Source organism: Alosa alosa, chromosome 19, assembly GCF_017589495.1.
Source record: "Alosa alosa isolate M-15738 ecotype Scorff River chromosome 19, AALO_Geno_1.1, whole genome shotgun sequence".
Classification (NCBI taxonomy): domain Eukaryota; kingdom Metazoa; phylum Chordata; class Actinopteri; order Clupeiformes; family Clupeidae; genus Alosa; species Alosa alosa.
Genome location: NC_063207.1, coordinates 13,141,729 through 13,154,757, shown reverse-complemented (window position 1 = coordinate 13,154,757; position 13,029 = coordinate 13,141,729). Strand labels below are relative to the sequence as shown.

The 13,029-nt window shown below is 43.9% G+C and overlaps 1 protein-coding gene across 1 annotated transcript in view; it reads left to right on the top strand.

Annotated features, from left to right (window-relative positions):
- Window positions 1–54: 54 nt before the first annotated feature.
- The window catches only part of map4k5 (mitogen-activated protein kinase kinase kinase kinase 5), a 49,412-nt gene continuing 36,437 nt past the window's right edge, over window positions 55–13,029 (top strand). The window contains exons 1-3 of the mRNA XM_048227360.1: window positions 55–266; window positions 1,300–1,593; window positions 12,340–12,397. Coding sequence (XP_048083317.1) covers window positions 1,486–1,593; window positions 12,340–12,397 — 166 coding nt within the window. The 5' untranslated portion in view covers window positions 55–266; window positions 1,300–1,485. The remainder of the gene's footprint in view (window positions 267–1,299; window positions 1,594–12,339; window positions 12,398–13,029) is intronic.

Here is a 13,029-nt window from a genome sequence, read left to right as displayed (position 1 = left end):
GTGGACAACTTCAAACTATTTGCTCTGCACAGGAGGAAGTGACATACGTCTTGAGGCGGGGAGTGGAGAGTAGCCAGGTAGCTGACTGTTGGCTAGCCAGACTCGTTCTGTAGCATTTGAGTTGTCTGTGGAAGAGAAGTTCAAGCCTCCGTCAAACTCTGCGAGACAGCCGTTCGGATATAAATTTCGACGCAAAATTGCTGCATTTTAAAGGAAGAAATATAAGTCAATATTTTGGTGTATAATTGATTTTAACAAGCAAAAAGGTGAGTTCCTAAACATTCATAATATTAGCTTGGCAGGCAGTTAACTTCAAAGCTGTTGAGATTTCTGCTAGCTAGCTAGCAGAATGCAGGCACTGCAAGCCAGGGAATAGTGGATCTATGCTACCCACAGGGCTTGGTTAACCTTATGAAGATGCAGGGAGAGAGTTAGCTAAGTGGCCATCTCTGTGTCGCTTGCCTGCTGTGCGTTTCCAGGCACATTATACCGAAGTTACTTTACTTCGTGGTCGTTGAACTTAATCAAATTGTCGTTAGCCGTCACTTATTGCTCCAATTAGTAAATTATATAACATGTGATAGAGTGGGGTAACTAGTGTTTACCAACGAGCTAACGTTAACTTAACGTTAACGCTTTGTAACGTTAGCAGAACCATCTAACGTTGATGTTGATGTGCTAACTTTGGCTAGGTCACTGTATTTAATCATGTAACGTTCACGTTAACGTCAATTTATAGCTAACATTACATATGCTAACGTTAGCTAGTTTATCAGTTGTCTGTTATTAAGACTCATTATTTGTAAACGTTGGTTATATTTACGTAATTACTTGGACTAGTAAATAAAATTTGAAGGGCCACTAACGAGACTTACAAGGTGAGATGCTTCTTAGGAAGCTTCTTCGATCGTTTAACAGTAACTTAAAACGTCGATAACAGTCAATTATTCCATCTTTATTCGAGAGATGTAATGTTAAGTGTGTGGATGTTATATACGTTAGATAAATGTGTTATTCCCATGAAACACGGAGCAGTTAACGTTATAGAGGAGTTCGCCATCTGAATTAAACAAGTAACCTAATGATCGTAGTTCTTGCTGGTGGAAATGTAATGTTGTAATGTTGCAATTATTAGATAGATAGATAGATAGATAGATAGACAGATACTTTATTGATCCCCAGGGGAAATTCAAGAAATATTTACGTGGTCCATACAATGTTAAACACATGTTCAAGTCTGAAATTGTGTTGTATTGCCATTTGACGTTGCACTCACTTTATTTTTGTTTTGACGACCAGGAAATGGACCAAAATCCCTACTTGGAAGTTGGAGTGGCGATGTGTAGTTAGACCACCAAGGACCACTTATCTTTAGACATTAATTTTCTTTGTGGAATACTTCATTTGGTGCCTGGAACCTCTTGTAAATGTAAACAAGAAACAGCAACAAGAAACCGATAGCTAACAACTAGCAAGGAAGCCACAATGGACATCTATCCCCGACCAAGTGGCGAGATACAACGCCGAAACCCACAGCACGACTTTGAACTGATTCAACGCGTCGGCAGTGGGACATATGGAGACGTCTACAAGGTAACTAATGATGTTTACATGAAATACAATTAAGCTACAATTTATATATGCAATGGATCTTTGGATGTATGATACAATTCTAGACTAGAGTGTAGCGTCCGCGTTTGCATATTCAGTCGTAAGCCATCTGTCACTTATGACAAGAAACGTATTTTACACTGAGTTGCACCGAAGAACAGCACGAGTGCCCAGCAAAGAAAACACGGTCATACTCAAGTCAATCATATTTGTTGACAAGAATCACTTGTGCTTTAGTGTAAACACGAGTGAAACTCTGAGTATTCGAGAAGATTGGTGCATCAGGCATTTTCTCTGTGGTCTCTTTGCTCTCCTGACAGTGGCAGGGTCCCTGGTGTCAAACTTTTAATAAAGAAAGATGAGTCATAAAGCCACCAACAAAGAGCCACAGTGAGTTCCGCTGGCTCTCTGAGTCACCGCCACAGTTCATACCACATCACCCTGCACCCCACTCTACTGCACCCCACCCCACCCCATCTCATCTCATCAACCCTTCCACGGCTTGCCTACAACTTTGGCCACCCAGCCAGACCTGGGTGCTGTGCCAACTACACCTGTTTGCACAGGATGATCCGGACGCATCTGAGAAGCTCCCTTCCTTCTGTTCATGGCCATTCGGTGGGGGATTAACAGTTGTTGATTAACAGTTGGTTTCTTATTTTTGGACTCTGATTAACACATCATAACAGAAGAGTTGACCTTAGTGTGCCTGTGCTTAGTGAACGGCAGTTAAGTAACAGCATGACAATGTTAATAGTTAATATTAGTTAATAGTATTCATTCATTCAATATATATATATATATATATATATATATATATATATATATATATATATATATATATATATATATATAAAAACATTATATTATCTTGAATTATTGTTGTTATATAATGCTTGATTTATAAACTTGAGTGTGTGAGTGTGACTAAGAGGGAGACCAGTCAGTGTTTTGCAAGACTTTTTCTTCGCAACATCTGAACTGACAACATTCCTGTCAGAAGGAAAGGGAGAGAGGAAAATGAGCTTATCAGCATGTTGCCTATTTCAAAAGAGTAAGGATGAAATGGTATTTCAAGTGTGTGACAGGACTGTGAGCTAGCCAAATGAAGCGGACAGCCTCTTAATCCATCTACTTTAAAGGACAGGACCTCTGTAGGTTCAAAGTCCTCAAATTCAACTGATGAAGTGAAGTGTTTTTATCGTGTGAGTAAAGGGAGAAAGGCCTGTTGCACTCGGCTATGGCTGAGTTTCTAGCTCATATCATGTTCTCTCTCAGACTAAGCTCACATCTTAGTGTGAGGGTCATTTGTGGCAAAAGACTGGTGAAGGTGGCAGGACACTGTCAGTGATTGGCTCCTCTGTGTAAATAAGGCAGCTGAGCCCTCTTTATATGGGCAGCGTGGAAAAATAGCTGGCTCACTTTTTCATTTTGACAGCAGAATCATGCGAGAGTCCACTGATCAGTCCCAGATGCTCTCTGTATGGAAAAGAACATATCACCTTCTTATGTGAGTCTCTTTGACTCCCTGGATGCAGGTTATGCCTCTTGCCTATCACAGTTCAGTCCAATATGCCTTTTAGTACAGCCAAAATCACATAGGCAAGGCTTTTAGGCTTACAGAAGTGAAGTTCCACCAGATAGCCTGTGTAATTGTGTACATATGAGATGGAGCAGTGGGAAAGATTGAAGGAAGAGTAATAATTAGGGACCTCTCTACACCTCCCCCTGACCTCCCTTCTACGTAGTAGCTTTTGGAGACATGTGACCTACTGAGACCTAGCTAGAGATAGCCTGATATTATGCTGTAGTAAATTACAGAAGTGTGTGTGTGTGTGTGTATTGGGGGATTACTGTGTGTGTATTGGGGTATTGCATTTCGCCCCTCTCGTTTATCAGTGGATGCCCCCAGGAGCAACTCCCCTGATGCAATGTTGGTGGGAGCAGATCAGACTCTTCCCTGTGATCTGGCTTCTGCTGTTCCCGGCTCTTTCTAGGGATCCAGGATAATGCTCGGGAAGTTCCTGAAAGAGCAGTGAAAGTGGTCCAGTCATTCCCCTCTGGCGTCCGCCGGACCACCCGGCTTTATTTACGACCCAAGTGCAACATTAGTGTGTGTGTGTGTGTGTGTGTGTCTGTGTGTGTCTGTTTCAGTCAGTGCTTCCTGTTACCCAGTCAAATGTATGTGAGAGGAAGCTAAGTGAATACAATCACACACACACAAAAAAGAAGGCCATACCTAGGCTAAGTGAATACACACACACTCACTTTCAAAGAAGCAGTAGCCAGAGTAGAAGGAAGAAGGTTAGTTTCGGGTTCTCTAAAAGTTTTGATGCAGGAGAGCAGTGGAACAGAACTCTCTGTCCTCTCTCTTCCCATCAGGCACATGAGCCATAGGCGTGTTCTCCCAGTTTGGAGTGTTGGAGTGACAAACGACCAGTTTCCGACGGAACGCCCACCGATGCGCGATACGCCACCGTCCGCAGCGGTGGCCCACAAAAATACTACTCCTAAAAGTAGTGAAATTTGTCAGGAAAAGGCCCGCTTTGTCATGTCTTGCATAACATCCGGTACTGCTGCTGCACAGATCACTGTCTGTCTGTGTGTGTGTGTGTGTGTGTGTGTGTGTGTGTGTATGTATGTGTGTGTGTGTGTGTTGGGGGTGTAAGAGGACAGTTGGAGATTTTTTTTTTTTTTCAGCAGCTATCATGGGTCAGGCTCATTATTTCCATTTTCCACGTGCTGTGGTGCAGCAGCAGGAGTAGTGCGGGGTAGGAGCTTCAGCGAGGGAGGCAGGGGCCCAAACAAAATCAGCCCGCTTACAGCTCATTGCCTGTGAGCAAGGCTTTGGCTATAAAAAAGACAAAAGTCCAGTGGAAAAGGTGTAAACCTCTATCTGATCTAAATGGTTGTACATAGACCGCTTTCATTGATGATGATCTAAATAACTACCCAGAGAATTTGTTCTTTATGGCCTGCATTTTATGTATAGCCTAGTTTCTATACTGCTCTAAAAGTGACCTAGATATTACCAACGGTAATTTGGGTTTTCCTAGACAGTCTACCTCATGCCTGTGTGTGTGTTGGGTTGCGGTTGGGATGTGGGTCAGTGGAGTTAGTTATGAGATGTGCTTTATGTCGTTCAGTGCATTGGCTACTGTTTTACTGCCACGAGACTCTTGTCTCAGCAAGCGATAAGAAAGCTGATAGCTTAACACACGCTCACACCAATGCTTCTACCCCTAGCACACACGCACAATTGCTTACACACTAATAGGGTGCCAGGATTGCATAACAGGGTTATATCAACTGGCAGCCCTTTGGCCACAGTCAAGCGCTTAATGCATACAGATGGCCAAGCTACGTAAACACATAGACATGCATACCTATGCTTTCATGCACACACGCACACACACACACACATGCACACATGCACACATTTTCAGGCGCTGACTGTAGCAGCCCATGATGGGACAGATCATTTTCTTTAAGGGCCCTCAGGAGGGTAATGGTGTGGTAGCATGCAGCCTTTATCTGGTGCACTAGTATGGCGTTGTTACGCTTCACCTGTGATGACTGCTGACTCCAGTCTAGGCGAGCCGCCCGCTGGTCCGACTGGAAAGCGTTAGGAGCTTAACGGAAGGCTGTGTGTGCGTGTGCGTGTGCTGCAGGACCATTGAAAAAAATCATGAAGCTGTAGGCCGTCTAGAGCTGTTCCTGGTGAGTGAGTGTGTGTGTGTGTGTGTGTGTGTGTGTTATGTGTGGCCTCTCCCATAAGGTCTGTCCTGATCAGACAAGCTGTTGGCTGGTGGAATGCCAGGACTGATATTACACACACACACACACACACACACACACACACACACACACACACACACACACACAGATAGATAGACCGAAATGGCTGGTTGGTTGGACCCTCAGTATGCACACATTCACAGAACAGGCTGAAACAGGACTGGGGCCTTTTCAAAACAACTGTGTGGTATTTTTTTTTCTCTCCCTCTTCTCTCTTTCTTTCTCTCTTTTTCCCTCTCCCTCTCCTCCCTCTGTTTTTCTCTCGCTGCACGCCACACTCTCTCTCGATCTCTCCTCCCCCCTTTCTCCCCTCTGGACTCACACACACAGGAAATACCGTGCATTTGAGAAGTGCGGCTCAGAGCTCAATATGCTGCTGTACTACACACACACACATACACACACGTAAACACACATACACATATATGCACACACTTTGGTGAATATCAGTGAGAGTATATGTGCAAACTCAGTCTTTGTATCAAACATGTTGTCGTGATTTGCATATTTTGTCTAGGTCTCCGTCACACACACACACCCACACACATATACATATACATATACATACACATACACACACATACCTTCTAGCCTCATTCTTTCACACACCATCATATACCATATGCTATCACATCCTCGCCCAGTCAGTTTCTCTCTAACACACACACACGCACGCACAGTTGTTATGCGAGATGAAAGCACAGTCTTTTCCCACATGTGGTCGTAGACATACAATGCTGCTGAGCCCTGACCCGCTGGCCCCAGACACTTGGCACTGCTGCATGGCTCTGCACAGCTACAAAGCTCAGGGTGTGTGTGTGTGTGTGTGTGTGTGTGTGTGTGGGAGAGAGAGAGAGAGTGTTTTTATAAAACTGCACAAAAGTATTGGGCCATTTCAGTGCAAGTGTATGTGTGAGTTGATAGTTGTGTGTGTGACAGGGTAGCATGGTTTCCTGTGCATCCGAGGAAGAATGTGTCAGTCCTCCTCGGAGGCCTGCTGTCTCATATTACCATAGCAGAACTGTCATGTGAGATGCCAGAGTGGTATTGTCTGCATGTGAATGCACAGAGGGTGGGGAAGGTCTGCTGATGTGTGGGGTCTTTTATTTGTAATGACAGGGGAGTGAAACCCAAAGCATTCCTTCTCCTTTCAAGCCGTCGGTCAGACCCCGCCACAGGGAGGGGTTATGACCTGTCAGCTGAGACGTCAAAGCAGCCCAAAACTTCTCTCAGAACTGGGTCAACCTTCCAACCTTCCAGAGTCTGCATCAGCTGTAAGTGTGTGTGTGTGTGTGTGTGTGTGTGTGTGTGTGTGTGTGTGCTGTGTGTGTGTGTGATGATAGTGTGATTGCCACTTTGACAGCCGGACACAGAGCCCACTTTGTGCCAGACTGGCCCGCTCTGTCCAGGAGGCAAAGTGACATCAACGAGGAGTCATATAGTCCACAATTACAGCCAGTGTCCTCTACTGGTAAACTTGCTGGTAAAACACACACACACCACACACATATAGGATATTTATAGTCTATTGTTTGTGTTTGCATTCAGATACGTGTGTACAGATAGACGAATACAAACACAAAATAGATTTAACTTGCTAGCGTCTCTTAATTAGTGTCATCTCATTAGTCCACCTTTGTTCACAGATAACATGAAATGATAACCTAAATTGGGACCAGGGTCTTCCTTCCTCTCTCTTGTCTAGAGCTTGGTTAGCATCCAAGTTCCCCTTTTTCCTTAAAAAGAAATGGCGCAGCCTTGAAAATATCAAGGTTAAAAAGGAGATTTGCCTTCCCCATTTAGCTGGGTTCTGCTGGGTTCTGCTAAAGGCTCATTCTCTCCTTCTCTCTTGCTCTCACATTCTCTTTGTAAGCTGTCTCTTGCCTTCTCCATCTTTCTCTGTCTTTTTCTCACCCACCAGTGCTTCTTTGAGAAACAGCTGCATTTCACCAATATCACTTGCAGAAATGGTTTATGATGCTCCTTGTACTGCCCAAGGCAGTGAGGTAATTGACTTTCTTTTGCTTCAAGGCCGTCACATTATATTGGAGCACTTCTAATAGACCAACAGTATGGCTGTACAAGTTTTGTACATGCATATTTTATGCTTGCATTGTTTTGTAGTATTCACACCTCAGATGATCAAAGTTTGTTTAAGACGTAAGTACTTTGAGGGGTGTTGTGCCACACACACACACACAAAATCTGAGGGGTGCTTCATGTTAAGAAGCATTAAAATGACATTGTTTCATGTTTGAGTGATGAATACCCCTACATCTGTACTTCTAAAAGACTCTGCCTCTCTGAGATGCTCTTTTTCATACCCAATCATGTTGCCAGTTACCCTAATTAGTTGTGAAACATTCCTCCTTTTGTTTTCTTATCATTACACAACTTCTCCAGCATTTTGTTACCCTCATCCCAACTTTTTTTGAAACATGTCGCTGGTTATCAAATTCAAAATGAACATAGACTAAATTTGTCATTTTCAACATTTTATATGTTGTCTGTGTCCTTTTGGCAGCTAAATATGAGTTTACGAGATTTGCAGATTATTACATTCTATTTTTATTCACATTTTACACAACGTCCCAACTTTTTCTGATTTGGGGTTGTATGTGTTTGTGTGCAGCCCTGTGCCAGCAGTATATTTAGTTGAGGGCAGAATGGGTTTGGACAGGAGTACATGTTTCAGGATGAAAAGATTAATCTCCTATTCTGGAATGCTGTGGGGGGGGATCTGCTGTCTTAATGTGCGTGTTGGTGTGCATATGCGTATGTGTGTGTGTGTGTGATTTAAGGTGTGTGTGGAGTGACAGGTCTGTTTACTTGAGGTTACATAACCCCCTCAGAACATTCTCTCATAAGAACCTACCTGCAGGGTATCTTCACTATTATTTTTTTCAAACTGTGTGTGTGTGGGGGTTTAACTATAAGGTATAAAAGCAGAGATGAACCTACAGGACTGTTGACAGCACAGGCTGTTATTAGACATTATTAGGCCTAATTAGTAATGATTTAGTGATTTTGGATGCTTTTCCTCAACAGATATTGTTGAGTAATAGTGTGATCCTTTTGACTGTGTGTATGCGTCAGTCAGTCAGTCTGAAAACTCCCCTCAAGGCCACACTTTCACGTTTATCTGTGGTCTTTCCCCAGGTGTGTGTGTGTGTACAGGGGACAGCTGTTTTTTCTCTGCTCTGATTGGCTGATAACGGGCCTGTCAGCAGATGCTCCATGCTAAACGTTTCCCATCAACCCTGTCCCCCCTCTTTCTCTGTCTCGCTGCCTTCTTGTCCTCTAATCTCAGGTATACATGTGACCATCAGTTAAAATGTGGTGGTGGTGGTATGTATGTGTGGTGTGTGTGTGGTGTGTGTGTGTGTGGGGGGGGTCTATTCCTGCTTCCACTGGCTGGTCAAAGTATTCCACTCCCTCAGGTCCATCTTCGATCTGTTCTTAAACAAGCCCTCTCATCATTGCAGTCACCCAGAGCATGCTGTCCTGTGTGGTGACTGAAACGCTCTCGTAAGTGAGGCTGGAGGGAGTTACTGAAAATGTTTCTCGGCCAACTGCTGCAGTAGACTATGAGTTTGAGTCTGAGTAAGAGAAAGTGTTTGAGTCTGAGTAAGAGAAAGTGTTTGAGTCTGAGTAAGAGAAAGAGAAAGTTTTGAGTGAGAGAAACAGTACTGTCTGTCTGTCTGTCTGTCTGTCTGTCTGTCTGTCTGTCTGTCTCTTTGTCTGTCTGTCTGTCTGTCTGTCTGTCTGTCTGTCTGTCTGTCTCTCTCTGTCTCTGTGTACATACATACTTTTATTCAGAAAGTAAATGACATGACAAAAGATCCCAATACCTTTCTGCATGGTTATGTAATGAGGTATTGCCCACCCACACACACACACACACACAGTTGTAGTAGTCTTTCTCTTGTGTCTGCATGATTTTTAGAAGAATAAACAAGTGACTCTTGTTGATAATTCACTGTTTGAGGGAGCAGTTTAATGTGGTACTTTGTGTTGGCATTCACTTTCCCCTTTGTACTCAAAAGACCTAAATTCTGTCTCTGTTTCTCTTTCTTTCTTTCTTTCTTTCTCTCTCTTTCTCTCTTTCTCTTTCTCTCTCTCCTCTGTTGTTGGGTAGTTAGTTGTTATGCATGCTCATTGAGTACAAAACCTTTAGTTTAATTAAACTCTAAGCCTTTGGCTGGAATTAAACTGGATTTTATTTTTAATTATTATTATTTTGTGATTGGTTAATGCCTAAAAGAGGTTTCATTTGGCAGAGTTGCCGGAGCTTAGCGTGAGAACTCACACGCACACTTCCAACAAGTGGAGTTTGCTAGCTGAGAGTGAAAGTCACCTCACCTGAGCGCTGTCTTGGCAGGCCGGGCTGCGGTCCCTGGTCTTTGAGCTGGAGGAGATGCTCCTGGTGGCGGTGGGCTGCTTGTGGGCTGTGTGCGGCTGCTGCTGCAGCTGCAGCTGCTTCTGCAGTGTCACTGGTGCAGATTGTGTGCCGTCTGTCAGCTGCATGTGTGGTGGGATGGTGTCGTTGAGTGATTGTGCTTTCTATGTTCTGGGGTGGAGGTGGGGGATATACATATACAAATAAATTATATATATTTATACAGGAGGTGCCCTGTGGCGCTTTGTTTTTGTAGGAGACGGAAGCCATAGGGCTCCTCTAGTGCAGGATTTACCACAAATTCTTAAGTTATCCTGCCTAGGGTTAGTCACTGCACCAACTACTTTGAATATCTCTCGAGAGTCAGCCTGCACACTGATTGTATCATGTTGGCTATGTTTCCTCTGTGTAGATGTTTAGTGTGTTGGACGTGTTGGCGTAGTTGGTCATTTAAGTCGAGGTCAGGCTGGGTGTGTATGGTTACTGTGGTGGATGGACACACACACACACACACACACACACACAGCTGCTCTCTGGACATCGCTGTCGGAACTGCTGACAGGCGAGTCACAGAGGACGCGCTCACATTCCTCCCTTCACCGCCTCCCACACACTGTTTCTCTCCTTTTCCAGCCTCCTCCATCTTTCTTCTCCTTAATTTGTGGTGTTTGTCTTATCTCCTGTTGTCTCTTCTCTCGAGTCTCCACTGCACTGCCTTCACCTTCTCCCACGCCGCTCTCCAACTCGTCTACCTCTCCTCTCCTCTTCTCTTCTTCAACCTCTTTCTTTCCAGTCTCTTCACCTCCTCTTTACCCTCTCGCTCGGTCTCCTCTCCTGAGTGGGAGACCTCTACTTCTGGCCATCTCTGCCTCCTTCCTCCTTTTCTGTTGCACTGCTCTCTTTCTTTCTTTCTCTTATTCTCTCATTCACACTCTTATCACCTTTTCTTGTATCCTCTGTGACAGAATGAGAGAGGAGACTAGTTCTTTGCCCTGCCATTACTCAGTGGTGCGCTATGACTGGTAGAAGCCTAAGCACAGAAACCGCTTGGTCATCGTCTGTATCACTTCACTGCTGTCATCACCATCTCTGTGTCTGTGTCTGTGTCTGTGTGTATGTGTGTGGTTGGGTTCTTTTTCTTGTTGTATGAGTGGATAGCTCACTCCCTTGAATGTGTGTGCTCTGCATGTGTGTAAAGGTGTAAATGTATGGAGATGTCTCACTGACAGTAGTGTGTTAACCCTGCAAATTAACTGTCAGTGGTTGAATTGTTGATTCGTTGATTCAGCTTTAGCTGGGTTGTTGCTCAGGGCTGCCATACATACCTTGGGACTAGCCTATATGCTATCTGAGTGGTTTTTAGTGTTTTCTCACTGTTTTTGGTGTGTGTGTGTGTGTGTGTGTGTTGTGTTTTTGTGTGTCTGTCTCTGTGCCTGTGTTTTTGTGTGTCTGTCTCTGTGCCTGTGTGTGGGGCGGATAATGTTTTGATTCACTTACTGCCTCCTCCTGAGAGATCTTTATGGTCTTATCACTTGTCTGTCTTATCATACCGTTTTTCACTGTACACCCTGTGAGCGCAGCTTTGGAGAATAAATTGAATCCATTTATGTCTCCAAAACTGAACCTGCAGACCTTTTTGATTTACCAGGCTTATATAATCTTTATATAATATTATTATTATTATTATTAAGCTCATATTTTCACATTTTCTCAGTTACTGCACACTAGAGGAATGGAATTTCTTTATCCCTCTGTGTGACTAAGTACCGTCACTACAGTTGAGTATGTGCTCTCTCACTGCCATACTAACGGGCCTGGCTCTTTGGCGTTGCGGTCAAGCTGCAGGTTTAGTGCCCTGGAGACCCGGGTTCAAGATCGGGTGGGGTCACTGTATCCCTTTCTGTTCTGTTGTGAATACACTGTTAGGACTGCTAGCCTACTGCTACTCAGTGGCAATAAAGGAATTCTGGTTCTGATCTGATTTGTCTGTCTCTCTCTCTCTCTCTCTCTCTCTCTCTCTCTCTCTCTCTCTCTCTCTCTCTTATCTCTCTCTCTCCATGGCTTATATATCCCCCTCTCCTCTTGTCTCTACTCTTTCTCTCTCACTCTATTTCTCATTCGTATTGATCGAATCATCACATGTACCGACTCGCCCTTATTTGAAGTGAATAGTTTTGTTAACTGATGAGTAGCCATCAGGAAGAGACCCTACTTTGTAGAAAATGTGAAGTATGGCATCTGGGCATGCCTGTCATTTCTCATGCTGTAGAGCTGATCTGATGAGGGCCTCAGGAAACACCATCTGCGGAGCGGACAGTCAGGCAGCCAACAGCCTGTGGAGTGACTGATAAACAGATGATAATAGCTTGCATAATAATTTGGATAGGGCCTGGCAGGTATGCCAAGGTGTCTGGTGTTATCTGACTTCTGTCTGAAAGATTACCTGTGTGTGTTTGTGTTTGTGTAAGAGATTGAAACAGAGAAACTGAAATAGAATGTTCTATTGAGTACATTCTATTTTTGTCTTTCAGGCTCGAAACATTCAGAATGGAGAGCTCGCTGCTGTCAAGATCATCAAGCTAGAGCCAGGTGAGTGTGTGAGAAGAGTGGCGTCTGCTGTTGAAGCTATATTTTATATGTGCTGTATTTTTAATGTGCAGAGGTGAAAAAAGCCTGCAAGAGTCTGCCATTTCGCCATTCAGGGGGTGTACACACAATTATGTGTGAATATCCTTTTCCCATCTGATTTTTGATTACCATGAGGACTTGTCACAAGGGCACCCGCTGTGCATGGAAAGACACAGACTTGGACGTGCAATAAGAACGGTGTCGGTGGTGTCATTGGTGTCCATAGCTGTCCATGTGTATCTCTTCAGGAGACTAACAAAGTGTGGATGTGTGCATGCTTGCTACCTTTTGAGATCATTAACACTCACACTTACACAATCCATACAAACACCTGAATGCCACCAAACAAACACCTGAATGCCACCATACAAACACCTGAATGCCACCATACAAACACCTGAATGCCACCATACAAACACCTGAATGCCACCATACAAACACCTGAATGCATGAAAAGATACCGGTGCAAGTTTTAGTTGTCGTAGCTACAGTGTATCTCAGAAAATGCTGTTTAGACAGTGTTGCAAAGCTGTACAATAGTTGTGTGTGTGTGTGTGACCCACAGATAGTGTTTTCAGTGGGATTATGTGTGA